Source organism: Lipotes vexillifer, unplaced genomic scaffold, assembly GCF_000442215.2.
Source record: "Lipotes vexillifer unplaced genomic scaffold, Lipotes_vexillifer_v1.1 scaffold1433, whole genome shotgun sequence".
Classification (NCBI taxonomy): Eukaryota; Metazoa; Chordata; class Mammalia; order Artiodactyla; family Lipotidae; genus Lipotes; species Lipotes vexillifer.
In genome coordinates, this window is record NW_006785931.1 from 472034 (window position 1) to 498200 (window position 26167).

The window sequence follows — 26167 nt, forward strand, 5'->3', positions numbered from 1 at the left end:
TGTATATTTTTAAACTCTGTGTATCCTTTTTCTTTGAAATTATAACGTTGCAGCTTCTGTTCGTTTTGGTCTTGTCAGCACTGCCGGCACCTCTGAAACCTCTCCTGCCTTCCCCAGCAGCCTCAGCCAGCGATCCTCCGACAGACGAGACACCTTTAATAGTCTTTGATATTTCTGAAGAACAGAATTGTCCAGAAAACTCCAGTGCTACAAGATGTCCAGTGCCCAAACCAAGATCAAAAAGCAACCTCAGACCAGTGGCCAGAGAGCCTCACGTTAAAGAGCAGAATCCCCAGAAAAGCAGCCTAGCGGCCACGCCAGAAGAGACAACCCCGAGCCGGCCCCAGCCTCTGTGGGACGATACCGGCCACTCGGACAGTCAGGCAGTGATGAACATTATGAACACAGAACGGAGCCCAAATACCGTCGTTTCCAGGATCAAAGCACTTGAGGGTCAGACAAATGTGGAAAGCGTGGGACTGCCCAAGAAGCCAGAAATTGCCCCCCGGACAGTTCCCCCGAGGCCTGCTGCTACCTCAGGGAAACCCTCCGTGGCTCCCAAACCGGCAGCTGACAGAGCCTCTGGAGGCTGGGACTCCTGGACCACAAACAGACTCCGGGGGGCCTCTAGGGAAGGCCTCACCCCACACTCTCCACCGCAAGAAGCAGGGAGCGTCCCTGCAACCAAACCCGAATTGCCAAAGAAACCGAATCCTGGCCTCATACGAAGTGTTAATCCCGAGAGTCTGGGAGGAGGGTCCGTGGCCGAGAGCCCCGCCAGCGGGAAGAAAGCCCCGACTCCGGCTCCTCGGCCTTTGCTGCCCAAGAAATCAGCTTCTGCAGGAGGGGCCCCCTACCCTGCGGCCTCAGAAACGCCCCCCTACCCTGCGGCTTTGCTGAAACCCATCACTGTGCCTCCCCGACTCTCTGTGGCGTCACAAGCCAAAGCGTTCAGGTCCCTGGGAGAAGGACCCCCGGCCAGCCCCCCAGTCCCGGTTCTGCAAAGCAAGCCTCCGGGGGACATCGACCTCATCAGCTTTGACGATGAGGTTTTACCCGCCCCGTCTGGGAACCTGGCTGAAGACTCTATTGATTCAGAGATGGTTCTGGGTGAGTAAAACTCAGAAGTGGAGGGCAATCTAAATTCATCATAGGGTATCTCAAATGGCACTTGCTGTTTTCGTTTCTGACATAAGTTACTGAGGCTTGGACATGAATGTGTGTGCACATGCGTGCGTGTGGATGTGTGTGTGTGGATGTGTAGAGACAGGGAGAAACACAGCAAGATTAAGAAACAAGGAGCCGGGTGGGAGATGGAATCAGAGAGCGAAGGGAAAATCTGGGATGGGGAGATGGAGACGGAGAAAGAGGGAGGCACACGTGTTGATTACTCTCACATGAGCCAGGAATAAGCGGACTGGGACCAGGGACTTAACTAGATGAGAGGCCGGCTCCCTCCTCGGGCAGGTGGAGATTCGAGCATTAGGAGGAAGAGAGGGAAACTTCTCAGAGCGGGGAAGTCATGCCCCAGAAGGGCTCCTCAGATGGAGCCAGCCCCACGGGCGTGCCGGGAAAGGGACCAGCCCTGCGGAGGACTCTGGCAGGAGCAGTAAACCCGGCCATATGTTGCAGAATGTTGTTCCATAATCTTCACAGAACACCTTCCCTTAGGGAATGGAAAGTTTTGTAAATAAACTACAACAGTTGTAAGTTTCCTGCCAAGATCGGGACAGTTAGATTTCCCAAGAGGCAGAGAGTATGTTTTCTTTCCTCACACTGTTCAAATGGAGAGTGTGATGGTAAAGCTTATCTTTGATTTGTCAAACTAAACTGCTGTACTTGCCATTGCTAAGATTCCTTTCACTGCTGTTTACTTACTTGGGCAGAATTTATGAACATGTAAGCATAATAGTATTTTCAAAAGGTTAGCTGTCATCTTCTAAATGTTTAACATGCATCAAAATGATATAAGCTCTGTGATTCAAAACCAAATTCTGCTAAGTACAGGCATATTTTAAATGATAACAACCACATATTTATTAAATATTTATCATGCACACAACATTGTAACTGGCTATAGCATGCCTCTTGTCCATAAGGAGTGGAAAGAAAAACATTAGGATATATTGAACTTCTGCCTAGCTCCAAACCCTCTGCTAGATGCCCAAACATACATTATTTAATTTAATACTTACACTGACCCTTACAAGGCATCATTGGCCTCAGTTTGCAGATGAAGAAAATGAGACTGAGAGAGATCAAAGGGTAACTTACTCAGTTTTCCAAAGCAGGATTCAAAGTCCATCTTTTCTTTCTAAGTCTAGTTTAATTTTCACTCTATCATGTTGGTACTCAACATTTTCACGAATCCTTAAACCAGGCAACACATTAAAAACTTTACAAGTTTTTGTTATACCATTTCCTTATTTAAACCTTTTTGGTGTTAACAGGGTTCAGAGTAGGACAGGGAGGGGTAGATCCAACAGCAGCAAGCTGTTCAGGGGTGGAAACAGTACGAGCCAAAATAATAACCACCTTTGTAGAAGCTGCTAGATTCTGTGGGAATGGCAACTTGGTTAATAATTGCTGAGAATTTATTCTGTGTCATCAAGCAGATAATTACAGTCATCTTCAAAAAGGAAGGTCAACAGTATACATCAACATGAATACAGTATCGTGCTTCCTACTCAGCCTTTTCTGTTTCTTGATTTCTACCACTTCCTTGCACAGTGTTTAATTACTGAGGCAGTCTTTCAGCAAAAGGTCTAATTTGCTTGCCCCACCTGACTTTAACCATTGCTCTTACCTGTGGAGTTACCATGAACTGAACACTCTGTCTTCTTTTTTTTTTTAATTTTATAAATTTATTTATTTATTTTATTTATTTTTGTCTGTGTTGGGTCTCTGTTGCTGAGCACTGGCTTTCTCTAGTTGCTGCGAGCGGGGGCTATTCTTCGTTGCGGTGCGTGAGCTTCTCATCGCACTGGCTTCTCTTGTTACAGAGCACGGGCTCTAGGTGCACGGGCTTCAGTAGTTGTGGCTCGTGGGCTGTAGAGTACAGGCTCGGTAGTTGTGACACATGGGCTTAGCTGCTCCACGGCATGTGAGATCTTCCCAGACCAGGACTCTAACCCATGTCCCCTGCGTTGGCAGGCAGATTCTTAACCACTGCGCCACCAGGGAAGTCCACTCTGTCTTCTTTTTAAACCTGCTTCTCTTCCTGTATTCTACTCCTGTCCTAGTGGCACCATCACACACCAGCCCCCCCAAAGGATCCTATCCATCATCCTTGAGCCTTCCTACCTGTCACACACAGTGACTAGTTGTTTGGACTTAGAGTCAGGCAGGTCGGGGTCTACCACTTAAACGCTATGTGACCTTGGGCATTTACTTAACTCCACAATGCGTTGGTTTCCTCATCTGTAAAACATGATAATAATACTCCTCCTGGAGGTATTGCAGGGTTAAATATGGTTATGGAGGAAAGCCCTATCACATTGTCTGAAACATGGTAATAATACTCCTCCCGGAGGCATTGCAAGTGTCAAATATGATTATGGAGGAAAGCCTTATCACATTGTCTGAAACTTGGTATGTGCTCAATAAGTGGTAGTCATTATTCTTACTTCTTATCCTTCACATCCAGTTAGTGGTCAAGTCCTGCTGGTTTTATTTTCTGAATAGTTCTTAAATTTTCCTCTAGTTTCCATCACTCTTGCTACTGGCCCACTTTTCTAATCTTTAGGCCCAGATTCCTGCAGTAGCCTCCTAACTTGAGCCTCTGCTTCTGCCTCAAATCCATCATCATATCATGGTCACCCAATGGATTTTTCTAGAGTGTACATTGGACCTTGTTGCTTCCTTGCTTATTGCCCTCCAGAGGCCTTCAAGATCACCTCTGAATTCCTCAAAATGTAGAGGGAATTTTTGTGTTTACTGACTGGGGCTTTGTGACTTTTTTGGGGTGGGGGAGCTACACATTTTTTTAATTGAAGTATAATTGACATACAGCACTATGTATAATTGACGTACAGCACTATGTTAGTTCCATGTGCACAGCCTAGTGAGTTGATGTTTCAAGAGGATCACCATAAATCTAGTTACCATCTGCCATCATACAAAGTTATTACAGTATTATTGACTATATTCCCCATGCTCTAAGGCTTTGTGACTTTTTGATGGTGTATTAATAGCATTGTCTTGTAGATAAAAGGTTATGGTCTCTTGGTGAAACCTTGCTTAATCGTCCTGGTGTCAGCCAAAAACTGGGGGAGCAACACAGGAGAAAGGAGAGAAACTCACAGATATGTCTTTCCTTCTTTTTCTTTTCCCTCAAAAAATAAAGAAAATCCAATAAAGTAGTTTTCATAAAATGAAGTTGCCATATTAATCTCAGGAAATAGAGATCAGAAAATACTGAAGCTATGAAAACACTGTAAGGATTAGAAAAATTATTAAAGGGAAACTCATAAAACAGGCAATATAATATTGGATTCATTTCTTAGGTAGAATGCCTTCCAGATTAATATAGTGGAGCTGAGAAGCATTAGCAATTCCTCTTCACACCTTTACAAATCATACCCAGTTGTCAAAAAAGCAGAATGCTTCTGCTGTCAACCCCATTACACAGACCAGAATGATAGTTTAGCAGCCAATTTCTGCTATTAACAGAACTCAAGGGAAGGAAATAAATGACAGAAAAGCTAGCCAAGGATGGTGAAACTAATTATGATGACAAGCATATTATTGGAGACAGGTAATGGGCAGAAAACTACATTATCATCAGTGTTTTTCTCAACCCAGTAATGAAGACCATGTGGATATAGGTGTAAAGGGGCAGCAGGTGTGAGGGGGCAGGAAGGAGGGCAGAGTAAACACTGCAGATAAAAGTAGAGAAAGATGCCATGGACTTCCTTAGACTTGGTTAGGAGATGCTTTTGCAGGTAGTTGTGTTTTCTCTATAGAAGCAAGAGCAAAGAGTCTGTGATAGAGGAAATTATGACACTGGGGTTCTTAACCCTTTCTGGATCACAGAACTCAGTTAGGCTATGAATCTTTTTTCTCCCTTGAAAATAACCCTTTTGCACATGTACGCACAGTTGGAGGTACATTTCCAGAGCTTCAAGGGCCTATTCTTGGAGCCCAGATTAAGGACTTCTACTACAGAATGTTGGAAATTGCCTTCAGTGGACTTCTGAAATAAATTCTGGTTGCATCCATACAATGGAATATTGTGCAGTAGCTAAAAAAGAGGCAGACCACCTATTATCCCCTACTATGGACCAACCGCCAAGATACTCTGGGTGAAAAATGCAAGGTATAGATAGTATTCATGGTATTTTAGCTATAGTGTTGGTGTTAAAACACATATTTACATGTACATATGCTGTGTCTTTGGAAGACGTATTAAAAATGCTAACAAAGGTTGTCTTTTATGAGGGAACTCCCATAAGCAGGAGAGGATGGGGGAAGCTGGTTTTCAAATAGATGACCGTAAGCAGAATTAGGATGAAAGAAACTAGGAGGCATATCCTTTGTCTTTGCCACAGAGAAAGAGCTGCCCCCCCAACACTGTTCCTCAGCCTGTGAGGAGTAGAAATTTTAAGAATAATAAAATACGATTTTTCTAAACAATTATATTATTCAAGGTTACAAATAAAAGCTAATTATTATGAATTAAATATGTCTAAATTAGACAAATTCAAAAATATGTATCTGCATTATTTCCTATTAAATAGAATCACTGAGGAGTATTAGCCAAAATTTTCCAAAATTTTCTTGTTACTTTATGGAAAATTTTATGGCCATTATTGTCTTGAAAAAAGCAGCTAAAGGGACAAGTATTTTCATATTTTTCCTCTTATTTCTTTTTTTTTTTTTTTTTTTTTTTTTTTTTTTTTTTTTGCGTGCCGGCTTTCTCTAGTTGCGGTGAGCGGGGGCTACTCTTTGTTGTGGCGCACAGGCTGGGTTGCTCTGTGGCATGTGAGATCTTCACGGACCAGGGATTGAACCTGTGTCCCCTGCATTGGCACGCGGATTCTTAACCACTGCATCACCAGGGAAGTCCCTCCTCTTATTTCTAAGTGATTTTTGTTTCAGTTTGTTTGGCAGGGGTGTTATTTCAGCTTAATTTTTAACTTTTTCCATGTGATTGAATTTATTTTATTGGATTGTTTTTCAGTCACAAAGTAACATATATTTGCGGTAACAAGTCTAACAATATAAACATTTAGTAAAAGGCAAAAATGAATCTCCCTCCAATCCATTCAAATCCCCAGAATAACCAGTGTGAACCATGTTGTATGTAGCTTTCTGTGCCTTTGGACATTCCAAACCAAAGCTCACAAACATGTACACATATATGTACTTCTTCCTGTTTTTACAAAAAGTTTTACCTAACTGTACCCATTACTCAGCAGCAAAAATGTTTACCTAACTGTACCCATTACTCAGCAGCAAAAATGTTTACCTAACTGTACCCATTACCCAGCAGCTTACTTTATTCATTTAGTTATGAGGTTTAGGGACTTCTCTCCAGGCCAGTAGATCTAAGTCTGACTCCTTGTTCCCTGATACCTGCCTGATATTCCCTGGTATGAGCGCAGCACAGTCAAGTCAACATTTCCCCTATTGATGGACGCCACTACAAAAAATGCTGCGGTAAACACTCTTGTAAATATTTTTACTTCTACTAGTGCTTTTATAAAGAAATTTCCAAAAGTGGGACTACTGGCTTAAAGATCATGAACTTTAAACTTATTAACAGTACCAACAATCCAGTTTCCCACCTGGCAGTGCCAGGAGTTCCCAAACGTGAGGTGCCACCCTTGCCTTCTAGGTTGCCCACTTAACATTGCTGGTGGAGAAAAATACCCCTCTCATGAAAAGATGTAAAAAGTTAACATACTGTGTAGCTAGAGAGAGACTCTCACACCATCATCAAGATGAAAAACAGGCCTCTGGCTCCACCTTCTCACTGAAGTGATGCTGTCTCTCCTCTCTGCTCATCGGCACGCCTCTTCTGGATGGCAGCCTGGGACAGGGCGCAGAGAGGCACAGGCCGAGCTCACTGACTCAGGGAGCACAGCTAGGAGAAGTCATTAAGCAGACCCACTCCTGCCAAACAGCCACAGTACTGGAACACTCAGACTTCCTTGCTTCACTGTACTGAGAAAGAATTTTTTTTCTTCTTTTCTTTGGAGACGTGTATACTAGAATAATTACACATGATCTGAGTGCCAGTTATCAAAGAGCGGCTAATGATACTAAAAATAAAGACCAAGAAAGAGAGAGAAAGTGGGTAGCTAGGACACTTTGAATACTTTGTATTTAAGTTGTATCTTGCTACTTCAGTTTAAATCTAGCAGGTTTTAAAAAATGACTGGACCCTTTAATGCGGTAGTTGAGACGTGCAGGATTTGGGATGGGGTTCCCTGAGGCTGGCCCTCCAAGAACAAGCACATTTGGGATCCCCCTGTGCCCAGCCCTCCAAGGGCACCGAGTGGCCTCTTTCTCCTTCTCTGTTCGTGCTCTCACTCCTGGGATGTGAGAGAGACAGACTGTACGTGGTATCCTGGCCCAGAACATCAGATGAGTTGGGAAACACATTGAAGTGTTTACACGCTCAAGATTTTTTTCTCCCTCCACACTCACCCCCACAAAATCACCAACTAAAAACCTAGCCTAATAACCACCAGATTGTAGGGGCCCAAAGCAGCTGTTAAAGCAGAAATACCACTTGAATGGGGGAGCACAGTGAACAGTTATTAGCCTTAATCCTTTTCTTGAATTTTGGTCCTTTTCCCAGCAGGAAACAGAGCCCTGAGAGGATGGGCTGTTACAGCCAAGGTTGAGGGGACGGGGACGGTCAAGTCTCGGCAGCAGTGGGGGAAGGAAAGTCGCTCCTTGGAGGTCAGTGGGTTCCAACGAGGGCCAAGGAGGCAGAGCAGGGCCAATGGCAGGGGAGAGAGACGAACAGGAAGGAAAGGTGTGCACACAGGAGAGATACTATGTTTCTGTGCTTGAATAAAATATATGCCGAGATTGGGGTCTTCAAATTCTTTCATTCGAGCTAGCATTACTCAGAACAGATGACACGTTCAGGGAGTTCAGTTTCAGGTAACGTTTGCAATAATGGGCTTTAATACCAGCCTACCTTACCCTTTTTATCCATCAGCACTGCTGTTTCCTAAAAACCCAGATGTGTATTTTTCAGCTTGGAAGAACTGTTAGAATATGCAAAGTCCATCTGTTGGAAAGAGGATCATGGAGCCCTCCTCTCCCTCGCCCCCTGCACTCCTGTTTCAAGCTGCAACCTGCTTCCCTTCTGCCCACAACTGAAGTTCCGTTCCCCCTTGCTCTACGTTTCCCTTTTTCAGTAGCATGTCTCACCTTCTAATATACCACGTGAATCACTCAATATATTTACTGTTTATTGTTTCCGTCTCCTGCTGGAGTGTAAGCATCACAAGGGCAGAGTTCTTTGCTCTGTTCACTGACGTATTCCCAGCATCTAGAATAGCATTTGATGTGTAGCAGGCACCCGATCAATACTGAATGAAAAAAAGTGAAAGAGTAAGTTACAAAGAAATAGATATGATCCTGTTTGTGTTTTTCAAAATACCTACGTAATAATACATATGGTACAGAAAAAAAAATCACACATATTTTAGATAATAAAACGCATATTTAGATAAAAAACACATATTTTAGATAATAATTACTACTGCAGGGATGGGATTACAGGAGACTTTCTATCATATATTTCTTTTTTTTTTTAAAGATCAACTTTTTTTTAATAAATTTATTTATTTTTGGCTGCGTTGGGTCTTCATTGTTGCGTGCGGGCTTTCTCTAGTGGCGAGTGGGGGCTACTCTTCATTGCGGTGCGAGGGCTTCTCGTTGCGGTGGCTTCTCTTGTTGTGGAGCACAGGCTTTAGGCGCACGGGCTTCAGTAGTTGTGGCATGCAGGCTTCAGTAGTTGTGGCTTGTGGGCTCTAGAGCGCAGGCTCAGTAGTTGTGGCTCACGGGCTTAGTTGCTCCACGGCACGTGGGATCTTCCCGGACCAGGGATCGAACCTGTGTCCCCTGCATTGACAGGCGGATTCTTAACCACTGCGCCACCAGGGAAGTCCCTATCATATATTTCTTAATGTTTCCCATTTTTACAATAAATGTTACTTTTGAAATGAAAAGTAATGCTATAACAAAATAAGGAATTGATGGATTTCTTTAGACCTAAAAGAAGCAGCTTTGTTTGTTTTCTGGAGATATAGGTTACAATGGAAGAAAGTGATATTATTACAAGAGCCTTTTTTGAAAGTTTGATATTGTTTTGATGATGTTGAGGTGGATTTTTGAGCATAGACAAGACTTGCCTCACTAATGAGCTAAAAGACCAGTTTCCATAGAGGGGTCATCTAATTTTTTTTTTTTCTAACTAGCCTAATTATTATTTTACCTAGCATGCCATCTGGGGGCCTTACTTAGGTGATAGATAATAAACTTAAAATAGGATTGTACTTAACCATCCTATCTCCCCACCTCGCACCGTTACTGGCACGTGGTAAGCAGACATGTGAGATCAAGTGACTAGTGAGTGGGTGATGCCCTGGTAGCAGGTCTGAGAGTGGGGTTGCCTGAGAGCTGGGTGGAAGGGAAGGGCAAGTATCAAGGAGCTGAAAGGCCATCTTATCCTTAGCTCAGCTCTTTGTGTATTCTGAAAAGACCTGGTCAGCAAAAGATGCTTTATTGAATTGCAGCTCATAACAGGCAGAACATGAATGCTGTTAATCACAAGTGCTGTGAAGTGCATTGTTTATAGGGAGTATCTCCCTACAGGCGAGATCCAGAGAACAGGTTCTGAATACAGTATGTATTCATTCTGCCTCTTGCTGAATAAAGGCAAAAGCGGCCTCTTGAGACCCTGTGCACTGTATAGAGTACGCATTATACAGCATTTGATTTTATTTTTGCTAATCTATTTATTTTTAGGTTTTTCATCTTCTAAAAATTTTTTGGTCATCTTCCCAAACTACTAAAAAGAACATTTACATTAAAGAAAAAAAGACTATTTCTTTCAGTAAAAAAGTTTGGTGGGGGATTTCTCTGGTGGTCCAGTGGTTAGGGCTCCACGCTCTCACTGCCGAGGACCTGGGTTCCATCCCTGGTTGGGTAACTAAGATCCCACAAGCCTTGCGGCATGGCCAAAAACGAAAAAAGGAAGAAAAAGGTTTGGTGGTTATGCTTTTATTTAAAATACTCTCCCTAAGCACATACTGTCCATTTTAAATGAATGGGTTAAGATGGAGAATATATATCCTTGACCCCAAATTAAATATTTGAAAGGAGATGTCTTATTATATTTCCAGGATAAAACGTTTTCCATTTTCATGTTAGCAAGGTGTAGTTTCACTTCACTACTCAATCCGAGAGTGCTGCTGTCAGGCTCCCGCAGGGTGGGATGAGGGGTGGGCTGAGACCCAGGGCCAGCCCTTCAGGTCGGTTTTCCAATGCAGGCACAGGGGTGGGGCAAAGAGACCTTCCTTCCTGGGGGATCCGGGAAGCTTCACTATAGGGGGGAAATCGGCTGCATGTTTCAATTGCCCCTCATTTTCAGGCAGACACTTATGGAATGATTACACTCGGGTGAAAGATAGCTTCTACATAATTGAAGATTGTCCTGGATCTCTCTCATCAGAGAGGAAGAAAAGCCACATGAATTATTTACGGAGCGCCAAGTTATTTCCTTTCATGAGCCCTGACTTTGTTTTTGTCTCTGCAAACTGAGATTTTGTTTATCCATGAATAGTTTTCCCTAGGGCATGAAAAATATGACTCTTTAATTATGAATGAGGTTTTTTGTTTGAGTCTGTGTTAACTAAAACATGCAAAATACACTGTGTTTTTCATTAGATCCCTTTCAGCTCCCCACAAGAACAGAACCAGCAAAGGAACGAGCAGTTCAACCAGCACCCACCAGGAAGCCCACTGTGATTCGAATTCCAGCCAAACCAGGAAAATGTAAGCACTTCTCTGCCTCATTTATTTGCTTCTCCAAGAGCCAGTGAGAAATATATGCTAATTTATCAATGTCTGCTTTTGAAATTATGTATAATCAGCCACTTATTATTATTTTTCTGTCGAGAACATTTTCTTTTAACATCTTTATTGGAGTATAATTGCATTACAATGGTGTGTTAGTTTCTGCTGTATAACAAAGTGAATCAGTTATACATATGTTCCCATATCTCTTCCCTCGTTTATTTTTTATTTTTTAACATCTTTATTGCAGTATAATTGCTTTACAATGGTGTGTTAGTTTCTGCTTTATAACAAAGTGAATCAGTTATACATACATATATCCCTATATCTCTTCTCTCTTGCATCTCCCTCCCTCCCACCCTCCCTATCCCACCCCTCTAGGTGGTCACAAAGCACTGAGCTGATCCCCCTGTGCTATGCAGCTGCTTCCCACTAGCTATCTAGTTTACATTTGGTAGTGTATATATGTCCATGCCACTCTCTCAGTTTGTCCCAGCTTCCCCTTCCCCCTCCCCATATCCTCAAGTCCATTCTCAGCATCTGCGTCTTTATTCCTGTCCTGCCCCTAGGTTCTTCAGAACCACTTTTTTTTTTAAGATTCCATATATATGTATTAGCATACGGTATTTGTTTTTCTCTTTCTGACTTACTTCACTCTGTATGACAGACTCTAGGTACATCCACCTCACTAAAAATTAACTCAATTTTGTTTCTTTTTATGGCTGAGTCATATTCCATTATATATATGTGCCACATCTGCTTTATCCATTCATCTGTCGATGGACACTTAGGTTGCTTCCATGACCTGCTTATTGTAAATAGAGCTGCAATGAACACTGTGGTACATGACTCTTAGAATTATGGTTTTCTCAGGGTATATGCCCAGTAATGGGATTGCTGGGTCGTATGGTAATTCTATTTTTAGTTTTTTAAGGAACCCCCAAACTGTTCTCCATAGTGGCTCTATCAATTTACATTCGCACCAACAGTGCAAGAGGGTTCCCTTTTCTCCACACCCTCTCCAGCATTTATTGTTTGTAGATTTTCTGATGATGGCCATTCTGACTGGTGTGAGGTGATACCTCATTGTAGTTTTGATTTGCATTTCTCTAATGATTAGTGATGTTGAGCATCCTTTGATGTCTTTGTTGGGAATCTGTATATCTTCTTGGGAGAAATGTCTGTTTAGGTTTTCTGGCTATTTTTGGATTGGGTTGTTTGTCTTTTTGATATTGAACTGTATGAGCTGCTTATAGATTTTGGAGATTAATCCTTTGTCAGTTGCTTCATTTGCAAATATTTTCTCCCATTCTAAGCATTGTCTTTTCATCTTGTTTATGGTTTCCTTTGCTGTGAAAAAGCTTTTAAGTTTCATTAGGTCCCATTTGTTTACTTTTATTTTTATTTCCATTTCTCTAGGAGGTGGGTCAAAAAGGATCGTGCTTTGATTTATGTCATAGAGTGTTCTGCCTGTGTTTCTTCTAAGAGTTTTATAGTGTCTGGCCTTAACATTTAGGTCTTTAATCCATTTTGAGTTTATTTTTGTGTATGGCATTAGGGAGTGTTCTGATTTCATTGTTTTAACGTGTAGCTGTCCAGTTTTCCCAGCACGACTTATTCTCCATTGTATATTCTTGCCTCCTTTATCAAAGATAAGGTGACCATATTTGCATGGGTTTATCTCTGGGCATTCTTTCCTGTTGCATTGATCTGTGTTTCTGTTTTTGTGCCAATACCATGCTGTCTTGATGACTGTAGCTCTGTAGTATAGCCTGAAGTCAGGGAGCCTGATTCCTCCAGCTCCGTTTTTCGTTCTCAAGATTGCTTTGGCTATTCGGAGTCTTTTGTGTTTCCATACAAATTGTGAAATTTTTTATTCTAGTTCTGTGAAAAATGCCATTGGTAGTTTGATAGGGATTGCATTCAATCTGTAGATTGCTTTGGGTAGTATAGTCGTTTTCACAATGTTGATTCTTCCAATCCAAGAACATGGTATAATCTCTCCATCTGTTTGTATCATCTTTAATTTCTTTCATCAGTGTCATAGTTTTCTTCATACAGGTCTTTTGTCTCCTTAGGTAGGTTTATTCCTAGGTATTTTATTCTTTTTGTTGCAGTGGTAAATGGGAATGTTTCCTTAATTTCTCTTTCAGATTTTTCATCATTAGTATATAGGGATGCAAGAGTTTTCTGTGTATTAATTTTGTATCCTGCTACTTTACCAAATTTGTTGATTAGCTCTAGTGGTTTTCTGGTGGCACCTTTAGGATTCTCTATTTATAGTATCATGTCATCTGCAAAGAGTGACAGCTTTACTTCTTCTTTTCTGACTTGGATTCTTTTTATTTCTTTTTCTTCTCTGATTGCTGTGGCTAAAACTTCCAAAACTATGTTGAATAATAGAGGTGAGAGTGGGCAACCTAGTCTTGTTCCTGATCTTAGTGGAAATGGTTTCAGTTTTCATCATTGAGAACAATGTTGGCTGTGGGTATGTCATATCTGGCCTTTATTATGTTGAGGTAAGTTTCCTCTGTTCCCCCTTTCTGGCATGTTTTTATCATAAATGGGTGTTGAATTTTGTCGAAAGCTTTTTCTGTTCCTATTGAGATAATCATATGGTTTTTCTCCTTCAGTTTGTTAATATGGTTTATCACATTGATTGATTTGCGTATATTGAAGAATTCTTGCTTCCTGGGATAAATCCCACTATATCATGGTGTATGATCCTTTTAATGTGCTGCTGGATTCTGTTTGCTAGTATTTTGTTTAGGATTTTTGCATGTATGTTCATCAGTGATATTGGTGTGTAGATTTCTTTTTTTGGGACATCTTTGTCTGGTTTTGTTATCAGGGTGATGGTGGCCTCATTGAATGAGTTTGGCAGTGTTCCTCCCTCTGCTATATCTTGGAAGAGTTTGAGAAGGATTGGTGTTAGCTCTTCTCAAAATGTTTGATAGAATTCGCCTGTGAATCCTTCTGATCCAGGGCTTTTCTTTATTGGAAAATTTTTAATCACAGTTTCAATTTCAGTGCTTGTGATTTGTCTGTTTATATTTTCTATTTCTTTCTGGTTCAGTCTCAGAAGGTTGTGCTTGTCTAAGAATTTGTCCATTTCCTCCAGGTTGCCCATTTTATTGGCATAGAGTTGCTTGTAGTAATCTCTCATGATCCTTTGTATTTCTGCAGTGTCAGTTGTTACTTCTTTTTCATTTCTAATTCTGTTGATTTGAGTCTTCTCCCTTTTTTTCTTGATGAGTCTGGCTAATGGTTTATCGATTTTGTTTATCTTCTCAAAGAACCAGCTTTGAGTTTTATTGCTATTTGCTATCGTTTCCTTCATTTCTTTTTCATTTATTTCTGATCTGATCTTTATGATTTCTTTCCTTCTGCTCACTTTGGGGTTTTTTTGTTCTTCTTTCTCTAATTGCTTTAGTGTAAGGTTAGTTTGTTTATTTGAGATGTTTCTTGTTTCTTGAGGTAGGATTGTATTGCTGTAGACTTCCTTCTTAGAACTGCTTTTGTTGCATCCCATAGGTTTTGGGTCATCGTGCTTTCATTGTCATTTGTTTCTAGGTATTTTTTTATTTCCTCTTTGATTTCTTCAGTGATCTCTTGGATATTTAGTAGTGTATTGTTTAGCCTCCGTGTGTTTGTATTTTTTACAGATTTTTTCCTGTAATCAATATCTAGTCTCATTGCGTTGTGGTCAGAAAAGATACTTGATACAATTTCAATTTTCATAAATTTACCAGTCCTTGATTTGTGACCTAAGATATGGTCTAACCTGGAGAATGTTCCATGAGCAGAAGAAAGCGTATTCTGTTGTTTTTGGATGGAACGTCCTATAAATATCAATTAAGTCCATCTTGTTTAATGTATCATTTAAAGCTTGTGTTTCCTTATTGATTTTCATTTTGGGTGATCTGTCCATTGGTGAAAGTGGGGTGTTAAAGTCCCCTACTATGATTGTGTTACTGTCGATTTCCCGTTTTATGGCTGTTAGCATTTGCCTGATGTATTGAGGTGCTCCTATGTTGGGTGCATAAATATTTACAATTGTTACTACTTCTTCTTTGATTGATCCCTTGATCATTATGTAGTGTCCTTCTTTGTCTCTTGTAATAGTCTTTATTTAAACATCTATTTTGCCTGGTATGAGAATTGGTACTCCAGCTTTCTTTTGATTTTCCATTTGCATAGAATATCTTTTTCCATCCCCTCACTTTCAGTCTGTATGTGTCCCCAGGTCTGAAGTGGGTGTCTTGTAGATAGCATATATATGGGTCTTATTTTTGTATCCATTCAGCCAGTCTGTGTCTTTTGGTTGGAGCATTTAATCCAATTACATTTAAGGTAATTATCGATATGTATGTTTCTATGACCATTTTCTTAATTGTTTTGTGTTCGTTATTGTAGGTCTTTTCCTTCTCATGTGTTTCCTGCCTAGAGAAGTTCCTTTAGCATTTGTTGTAAAGCTGGTTAGGTGGTGCTGAATTCTCTTAACTTTTGCTTGTCTGTAAAGGTTTTAATTTCTCTGTTGAATCTGAATGAGATCCTTGCTGAGTAGCGTAATCTTGCTTGTAGGTTTTTCCCTTTCATCACTTTAAATATGTCCTGCCACACCCTTCTGGCTTGCAGAGTTTCTGCTGAGAAATCTGCTGAGAAATCAGCTGAATCCTTATGGGGATTCCCTTGTATGTTACTTGTTGCTTTTCCCTTGCTGCTTTTAATATGTTTTCTTTGTATTTAATTTTTGATAGTTTGATTAATATGTGTCTTGGCGTGTTTCTCCTTGGATTTATCCTGTATGGGACGCTCTGTGCTTCCTGGACTTGACTATTTCCTTTCCCACATTAGGGAAGTTTTCAACTCTAATCTCTTCAAATATTTTCTCAGTCCCTTTGTTTTTCTCTTCTTCTTCTGGGACCCCTATAATTTGAATGTTGGTGCTTTCAATATTGTCCCAGAGGTCTCTGAGACTGTCCTCAATTCTTTTCATTCTTTTTTCGTTATTCTGCTCTGTGGTAGTTATTTCCACTCTTTTATCTTCCAGGTCACTTTTCCGTTCTTCTGCCTCAGTTATTCTCCTATTGATTCCTTCTAGAGAATTTTTGATTTCATTTATTGTGTTGTTCATCGTTGTTTGTTTGCTCTTCGGTTCTTCTAGATCCTTGTTAAACGTTCCTTGTATTTTCTCCATTCTGTTTCCAAGATTTTGGATCATCTTTGCTATCATTACTCTAAATTCTTTTTCGGGTAGACTGCCTAGTTCCTCTTATTTCTTTGGTCTCTGGGTTTTTACTTTGCTTCTTTATCTGCTGTGTATTCCTCTGTCTTCTCATTTTGCTTAACTTGCTGCATTTCGGGTCTGCTTTTTGCAGGCTGCAGGTTCATACTTCCCGTTGTTTTTGGTGTCTGCTGCCAGTGGGTAAGATTGGTTCAGTGGGTTGTGTAGGCTTCCTGGTGGAGGTTACCAGTGCCTGTGTTCTGGTGGATGAAGCTGGATCTTGTCTTTCTGGTGGGCAGGACCACGTCCTGTGGTATGGTTGGGGGTGTCTGTGACCTTATTATGATTTTAGACCGCCTCTCTGCTAATGGGTGGTATTGTGTTCCTGTCTTGCTAGTTGTTTGGCATAGAGTGTCCAGCACTGTAGCTTGCTGGTCGTTGAGTGGAGCTGGGGCTTAGTGTTGAGATGGAGATCTCTGGGAGAGCTTTTGCCGTTTGATATTATGTGTAGCTGGCAGGACTCTGGTGGACCAATGTCCTGAACTAGGCTCTTCCACCTCAGAGGCTCACGCTTGACACCTGGCCGGAGCACCAAGACCTTGTCAGCCACTTGGCTCAGAAGAAAAGGGAGAAAACGAAAGAGAGAAAGGGAGGAAGGAAGGAAGAATAAAATGAAGTTATTAAAATAAAAAATAAAAGAATTATTAAAATAAAAAGGTAATCAAAAAAGAAAAAGAAGAGAGCAAGCAAACCAATAAACAAATCCACCAATGATAACAAGTGCTAAAAACTATGCTAAAAAAATAACCACAAAACAAACAAAGAAAAAAACAACAGACAGAACCCTAGGGCAAATGGTAAAAGCAAAGCTATACAGACCAAATCACACAAAGAAGCATACACATACACACTCACAAAAAGAGAAAAAGGAAGAAAAAAATATATATATATATATTTCTTTTTTTTTTTAAAGGGGGGGCTTCCCTGGTGGCACAGTGGTTGACAGTCCACCTGCTGATGCAGGGGACACAGGTTTGTGTCCCAGTCCGGGAATATCCCACATGCCGCAGAGCGGCTGGGCCCGTGAGCCATGGCCTCTGAGCCTGCGCGTCTGGAGCCTGTGCTCCGCAACGGGAGAGGCCACAGCAGTGAGAGGCCCGCGTACCGCAAAAAAAAAAAAAAGGAAGAGAGTAACCAACAATAAACAAATCTACCAATGATAATAAGCTCTAAATATTAAACTGAGATAAACCTAAAACCAGAAACAAATTAGATGCAGATAGCAAACCCCAAGTCTGCAGTTGCTCCCAGAGTCCCCTGCCTCAATTTTGGGATGATTTGTTGTCTATTCAGGTATTTCACAGATGCAGGGTACATCAAGGTGATTGTGGAGATTTAATCCGCTGCTCCTGAGGCTGCTGGGAGAGATTTCCCTTTCTCTTTGTTCGCACAGCTCCCGGGGTTCAGCTTTGAATTTGGCCCTGCCTCTGCATGTAGGTCGCCTGAGGGCGTCTGTTTCCTGCCCAGACAGGACGGGGTTAAAGGAGCAGCTGCTTCGGGGACTCTGGCTCATTCAGGCCGGGGGGAGGGAGTGGCACGGAGTGCGGGGCGAGCCTGCGGTGGCAGAGGCTCATGTGACGTTGCACCAGCCTGAGGCGTGCCATGTACTCTCCCCAGGAAGTTGTCCCTGGATCACGGGACCCTGGCAGTGGCGGGCTGCACAGGCTCCCAAGAGGGGAGGTGTGGATAGTGACCTGTGCTTGCACACAGGCTTCTTGGTGGCGGCAGCAGCAGCCTTACCATCTCATGCCCATCTCTGGGGTCCGTGCTGATAGCCGCAGCTTGCGCCCGTCTCTGGAGCTCGATTAGGCGTTACTCTGAATCCCCTCTCCTTGCGCACCCCGAAACAGTGGTCTCTTACCTCTTAGGCAGTTCCAGACTTTTTCCTGGACTCTCTTCTGGCTAGCTGTGGCGCACTAGCCCCCTTCAGGCTGTGTTCACGCTGCCAACCCCAGTCCTCTCCCTGGGATCTGACCTCGGAAGCCCGAGCCTCAGCTCCCAGCCCCGCCCGCCCCGGCGGGTGAGCAGACAAGCCTCTCGGGCTGGTGAGTGCCGGTCGGCACCGAACCTCCGTGCGGGAATCTCTCCGCTTTGCCCTCCGCAGCCCTGATGCTGTGCTGTCCTCCGCGGCTCCGAAGCTCCCCCCTCCCGCCACACCCCTCATCTCCACCAGCGAAGAGGCTTCCTAGTGTGTGGAAACTTTTCCTCCTTCACAGCTCCCTCCCAGAGGTGCAGGTCCCATCCCTATTCTTTTGTCTCTGTTTTTTCTTTTTTCTTTTTTCCTGCTCAGGTACGTGGGGAGTTTCTTGCCTTTTGGGAGGTCTGAGGTCTTCTGCCAGTGTTCATTAGGTGTTCTGTAGGAGCTGTTCCACATGTAGACGTATTTTTAATGTATTTGTGGGGAGGAAGGTGATCTCCACGTCTTACTCCTCCGCCATCTTGAAGGTCCTCCCCTCGAGAACATTTAAAAGCAAGTTGTTTTCTCATAATTCTTTAGACAATTAGTACAGCAAAATTTTTTTTTTTTGGTTTTTTTAAATTTATTTTTGGCTGCATTGGGTCTTTGTTGCTGCATGCAGGCTTTCTCTAGTTGTGGCGAGCGGGGACTACTCTTCGTTGCAGTGCACGGGCTTTTCATTGCGGTGGCTTCTCTTGTTGCAGAGCATGAGCTCTAGGCGTGCAGGCTCAGTAGTTCTGGCACATGGGCCCTAGAGCACACGGGCTTCAGTAGTTGCAGCACACGGGCTCAGTAGTTGTGGCTTGCGGGCTCTAGAGTGCAGGCTCAGTTGTTGTGGCACATGGGCTTAGTTGCTCTGCGGCACGTGGGATCTTCCCAGGCCAGGGCTCGAACCCATGTCCCCTGCATTGGTAGGCGGATTCTTAACCACTGTGCCACCAGGGAAGTTCAGTACAGTAAATTTGGTTTTTACTTCTCTTTAACATTGTCTTAGGCAGAAAGAATAGAGGGAGGCTGAAACTCAGAGTAATTGTAATATCGTATGTTAGTGCCAGTAGTAAAGATTTGGTAGGAAAGTTTTGAAACTGATAGCAAATACAGTTGTATATGTCTGTCAGGAATGTATTATTCCAATGAGCTTAATCTAAATATAGCTATGTGTGAATTGTCTGAAGGGGAGTAACCAAGAGTTATAAAAACATAACAGTGTATAAAAATATTATTTTAATTTGTATAACACTACGGGGTTTTTTTGTTTTGTTTTGTTTTGTTTTTGTGGTACGCAGGCCTCTCACTGTTGTGGCCTCTCCCGTTGCGGAGCACAGGCTCCGACACGCAGGCTCAGCGGCCGTGGCTCACAGGCCCAGCCGCTCCATGGCATGTGGGATCTTCCCGGTCCGGGGCACGAACCCGCGTCCCCTGCATCAGCAGGTGGACTCTCAACCACTGCACCACCAGGGAAGCCCCAACACTACGTTTTCATACACTTCCTTACTTGATTTTTAACACTACGTTTTCATACACTTCCTTACTTGATTTTTCAGTGTTACGATAAATGAAATTTTGGATGAATTTTATTTAATAAGTCCTGCAGATACATCTGATACATCTGATATTATCATAAGAGAGAAGCCAAGAGGGCCAGAACTGTTTACCTTGGGCTCTAGAGATTAGAAAAAGCGTGAGTATGTATGCACATGAATGCACATACAGTGGGTTCCAGAGCAGTTCCTGGGTGATCACAGAGCTTTCTCTGTGAGCCTCTGCTTTCCTTTCATTTCCTTTAGTGCTTTTGCATCCAAGTTGCATCCTTGCCTTTGTCTAACGAGATTCTGCCACTCCATTCCTGCCAACAGCAGAGCAAGTGTCCCAGTCCTTCACCTGCAGCATCCCAGGGTTACACTGTAGGCATCCTCTGGAATGCCATGAAACTTAGTTTAGGGGTATGGTTTCTCTATAAAGTACTACCTAGAAGAATCATATTGGTTTTAGTCTCTTGATGGTTTTATTAACTGATGGCTCTAAGCCAAATAGTGAGAAGATTGAACAGAGTTTCTATGAAGAATGAAGAGGAGAGAAAGTCAAGGGTTCCAAATTCTCACTTCTTAGGAGCTTATATGGTAGTGTTAGACTGAAGAACTGGTCATATGTTTCTTTTGACAGTATTATATAGCCTACAGATCAGTGACAGGACAGCTCATCGGGTTGTCGGCCTGCTCACTGTTACCTTGTTAAAAGTATTTGGGGGCTTCCCTGGTGGCGCAGTGGTTGAGGGTCCGCCTGCTAATGCAGGGGACGCAGGTTCGAGCCCCGGTCTGGGAAGATCCCACAACTACTGAGCCTGCACGTCTGGAGCCTGTGCTCCACAACGGGAGAGGCCGCGATAGTGAGAGGCCCGCGCAACGCGATGAAGACTGGCCCCCCGCTTGCCACAACTAGAGAAAGCCCTTGCACAGAAATGAGGACCCAACACAGCCAAAAATAAATAAATAAATCAACAAAAACAAACAAACAAAAAAAGCCAAGCATTAAAAAAAAAAGTATTTGCGATTTTAATAAGCTGCGTGAGATAGAATGATAATAAATATTACCTGAAGCTCATGTGGCTTTATGTAATACAACTTTTACATTTAAATGTATTCTCCTGTGTGTCAGGGTCCCCCAGATCCCCATGTTTGATGATTTGCTAGGAGGACTCACAGGATTTAGCATATAGTTGTGTTCGTGGCTGTGATTTATTATAGCAAAAGTATGCGAAGAAAAATCAGCAAAGGAAAAAGGTGCCCGGGGCCAAGTCTGGAGGAAACCAGCACAAGTTTCTAGGAGTCCTCTCCCAGTGGAGTCACACAGGGTGTACCTAACTCCACTCAGATGTAAAGTGTCAATCAGGGAAGCTCATTAGAGACTCAATACCCAGGTTTTTTGTTGGGGGCTGGTTACATGGACACCTCTAGGAATTTGGCCATGTACCAAAATTCCAGATTTCCCAGAAGGAAAGCAGGTGTTCAGCATAAACCATATTCTTTTCTTTTATCTGTTCTAGAAATGGTGCGAAGCGTCCCAAAGTCCAAGTTGCTAGGTGCCAGCAAGGACCAACCTTGTAACTCAGGCCTGCTATGTTTACTCTTTTCTACACACTTAGAAATTGGATTAATAATCCTGAAATCCTGAGAAGGGTATATTGAGAAAGCACCTTTATTTATTATCCTGACAAAGCTCCAGGAACTATTAGAAAGCTGAGTTCTGTACTGCTATATGTGAGAGAACTGAAGTGCCAGTTCCTAGAGAATTCTTTCTATGTATATCAAAAACCAGTTCCCCAGAATTTTTTTATTACGATTATTAAGCAATGCATATATTGCTGTGGAGGGAAAAAAATAAGACTTTTGGTATCCAAAGAACTTGGAATGGACAAGAAAAGAAAGGAACAGCTTTGTGGTGCAAAACTCCTTGCTCTGAACCTGTCAGCTTCTTCCCCTGGGGACCTGTTTCTTCTGACTAGGATGTCCTTTCCCCAGATCTCTGCATGGCTCACTCCTTCACTGTTCCTTCAGGTCTTTGCTCAAATGCCACTTTTCTCACTGAGCACTCCGCTGACCACATAGTTTGAAATTGAAAATCTCCACCTCCCCCACATACCCACACCAGATAATTACTGTGTCCCTTCCTTCCCATAAGTTGTCTCCTCTCTGCTTTCATATTCTTACTGCTTTGTACCCTTCAGTAAGGAAACTGCAGCACAGAGAAAATCTTCAAGATGGCGACTGAGTTGGACCGTCCCTGTGTGTGTCTTAATTCCCCGCGCAGCACTGCCTCTCAACTAAGAATGCTCGTCTGTCTCTAAGTCATTGTTTTCTTAGGAGCTGGCCTGGGTGTTTTTCCCCTTTTGAGAGTGTTTTCCTGTCTGTGGATAAAACAGGAACCTGACAAATCATCCTCTTGTTTTGTTAGAGGTTTTTCATGTGAAATGGAAGCAGAGAGTGTTCATTTGAATGGGAAAAATTCCTATCTCTCCTTTAAATGCCCAAACCAGTAAAAGGTGGCTTTAGCCTCCTTTAGTACGTTACAGTCATCCTCTCTCCAAGTGTTTTGCACACAGATTTTAATTAGCTGTCACTAATTAAATCTGGTCATCTTTGTTTCTTCTTTTTAAAATAAGTTGGGAGTGCACTATCTCTGGGTTAAGGATGTAGTTTGGATGTAAAGTTATTGCTTGTAACAAAAATGGGAGCAATTAAGCCCATTAATCTGGAGCCAATATACTAGAAAACACATTTAATTATTTGGATGGGGGAGGGTTGGATACACCACCTATTAGGAAGCAGCATGCCTTACTACAATGAGTACAGGCTTTTGGTTTCAAACCATCTGACCATTACTGCATTTAGACCTGGCTAGCTCATTTATTTTCTTCTCAGCTTCAGTTTCTTCATCTGTAAAATGGGTAGGATATTATCTAGTATAGTGCTGTCCAATATGGTAGCCAACAGCCACATGTGGCTACTAGCTAGTAGACTCAACAGATCTAGCACTTAGATTGAGGTTGGTTTGGAGAAATGTATATGAATAAAGTGCCTTAACTTAATGTGTGGCCCATAGAAGGTTCTCAACAAGTGCTGGCTTGCTGTTATAATTATTTAGTATAATTTTTAATCTCTATAAAACATTTGGTAAAAATTAACCAATGCCTACTAACTCATCAATTTTCTGAGGTTTGCCAGGATATCTTTCTCATTTGCTTAGCTATCCATTCTTTGTGTGGATCTTTTACAATAGCCATTTTCCTAATAGCGAACCAAGCTGTAATCATTTCATCCCTTGAAACCCCAGAAGACTAGAAATTATTGATTAATTAATTACTGCTATTTTTCCAGGTTCACATGAGGAGGATCCACAAAGCCCACCTCCTCTCCCTACTGAAAAACCTATTGGAAACACCTTCAGCACAGTATCCGGAAAACTCGGTAATGCTAACAGAACTAGAAACTTGGTAAGTGGTCATCATAGGTAATCTTAGGTTGAAGACTAAGCTATGCACTAATTTTAAGTAATCAGCTGATGTCTAAATTATTTTACTATTGGCCAGATAAAACCAATTTCTAAGCTCCATGTACTTATTTAATATTTTTAAAATTCCTGGGCTTCCCTGGTGGTGCAGTGGTTGAGAGTCTGCCTGCCGATGCAGGGGACACAGGTTCGTGCCCCGGTCCGGGAGGATCCCACATGCCGTGGAGCGGCTGGGCCAGTGAGCCATGGCGGCTGAGTCTGCACGTCCAGAAGCCTGTGCTCCACAACAGGAGAGGCCACAACAGTGAGAGGCCCGCGTACCGCAAAAAAAAAAAAAAATTCCTATAGGATAAAAGAATTAGGCTAATTCATCGTACTTCATCATAAAATAATTTGCCCTATACCAATATCATGGCATTGTCTTTTAAATAGCACTAATAATGAGGAAGTTATTGAAAATTTCTAAAAACCTTTAATTTTTGTAGAAACAGATTTAGTTCAATTATCAGGTTTTATTTAAAATACCAAATTAGGGACTTCCCTGGTGGTCCAGTGGTAAAGAATCCGCCTTACAATGCAGAGGACGTGGGTTCGATCCCTGGTCAGGGCACTAAGATCCCACATGCCGTGTACAGGGCAACTAAGCCTGCGCACCACAACTACTGAGCCTACGCGCCTCATCCAGAGCCCGTGTGCCTTAAACTACAGAGTCCATGTGCCCTGGAACCCGTGTGCCACAACTACAGAGCCCATGCTCCCTGGAGGCTGCGTGCCACAACTAGAGAAAAGAAAACGCACACACCTCAACTAGAGAGAAGCCCGTGTGCCGCAACAAAAGATCCCACATGCCTCAATGAAGATCCTGCATGCCACAACTAAGACCTCATGCAGCCAAATATAAAATAAATAAATAAGTAATAAATAGATCTTTAAAAAAATAAAATACTGAAATAGTGACATAATTTTAAGACAATTATCATAAGAATTTGTTCATCTGAAATTTAGGAGAGAATTATTTTTTAAATTTAAAAAGTAGTGCTTTATCATGTACTTGTTAACAGATGGTGGTAAAAAGTTTTTTTTTTAATTTCAACCTCAATACTGTTTTTCTATACTTTTTCAAATTCCCATATGATAGATTATCTTTAAGGTTTGTTTCAAAAGAAACCAGTTCTTAAAATCTTTGAGCCAAATTTTCAGTTCAAACTTCATAATAGTTTTACACTTGTGCATTAACTATGCTATTATACATGCAAACCCATCTAATCATCTAGTGAAGAGACATTTCTTTGAAGAAGACATTAAATTGAATTAGCCAATGTCAAGTTAATGAGATTTTTCTGTAGGCTGAATTAAAATGTAGTGATCACTTGCATTTCAAAATACTTGGTAATAAATTTTTATTAAAACTGGGCTAGGGACTTCCCTGGCAGTCCGGTGGTTAAGACTCCACGCTTCCAGTGCAGGGGGTGTGGGTTTGATCCCTGGTCAGGGAACTAAGATCCCACATGCCGTGCAGCAGAGGCAAAAAAATTTTTAAAAACTGGGCCAAGATGACCCAAAAGAGGATGATAGGGCTCCCACCAGACTATTATTGAATGGGAAAATCCCAAATTTCCATAGAGGAAAAGTTACTTGAGAAGGTTACTGGCTTCTACTCTAAAGGGTTGTAAAGGAGAATGAGAGGATGATGAGTAGGCATACAAAGCATTCACTGAGTCATGTCATGGGCTTTGTAAACCCATAAAGCTCTATTAAAATATTAAGTATTATTCCATGTGGTGTTAAGCAGTCCACAAAGCAACTCAAACATTTTAGAAAAAACAAGGAAAGGAAGTTAGAATAAACTAAGCCATCTGGAGAGGGACCATATTCATAACTGTTTGTATCTCGCATAAACAACATGGAAATCCTGTCCTGCGCTGTTTACAAAGGGTGGGGGCCGGAGGGGGGCGCGGTCAAAGCACTCTGTGCTGTACTGTAATGAATACATACCATAATAGACACACTGGGTCTGAAGGAAGAAAAGGAGAGAAAAAGACCCCAAGTTAAATGATTTGGCTGAAGTCATGCACTTAGATTTCCAGGGCCCAAAAGTCAAAACTGCCTGAGAAATTCCTTTGGTTTTGAGAATTACAGTTACTGAGTGAATTTTAGATCAGAGGCCAGAATGGCTTCAGGTATTGGGGAGGGTCTCTAGAAAGAGTGCTTTACCACTGTGATGACCCATGAGGAAAGGCACGGTCTTTGAAAGTTGTGTCTTCTGATGAGACGCAGGACAAAGACCCTTGACTATTTCTCCTGCCTTGAGCGCCAGGGAACTTTCCATCGCAGGACAAGGTGGCTGTAGTTGCAGAATCTCACTTTCTTCACTTAAACGATGAGGGAATCCAGGGTGAGGAACCACAGGAGCCACTGGCACTATTCTCTTAGCAGGAGCAGACGTTTCTGTGGAAACCCAAGGCTCCCAGAGCCGCCCGCAAGGCGGCTGCCAGCCAGTGCCAGAGGAGAGTCAGGGGACGCTGCCCAGAAGGCAGAAGGAGTCACAGCTGCAGCATAGGAGATGGCTAATGAATTCAGGACATGAGAAGTGGTACCAATTCCTGAAGAAAAAAGAGAAGGCACATCTTCAGAGGCTGCTCAGTGATTCCAACAGACAAGAATGTGGTTTTGGAAGAAATACCTGTTTTTTGAAAAAACAAACAAAAAAACAGGGAATTATTTTGAAATTAGAATATAAGAAACCATTCCAAAGAACATGAACAAAAAGATGGCAACGGGCTTCCCTGGTGGCGCAGTGGTTGAGAATATGCCTGCCAATGCAGGGGACATGGGTTCGTGCCCTGGTCCGGGAGGATCCCACATGCCGCAGA

The 26167-nt window shown here is 42.3% G+C and overlaps 1 protein-coding gene across 1 annotated transcript; it reads left to right on the forward strand.

Moving 5' to 3' along the window:
* Positions 1-389: 389 nt before the first annotated feature.
* On the forward strand, positions 390-23277 carry LOC103082323 (SH3 domain-containing protein 19-like; the record flags this gene model as incomplete). Its single annotated transcript, XM_007458326.1, has 3 exons — positions 390-1110; positions 10915-11022; positions 23162-23277. Coding segments are annotated over exons 1-3 (945 nt in total), but the record flags the coding sequence as incomplete, so codon positions are not given.
* Between the last annotated feature and the right edge of the window lie 2890 nt (positions 23278-26167).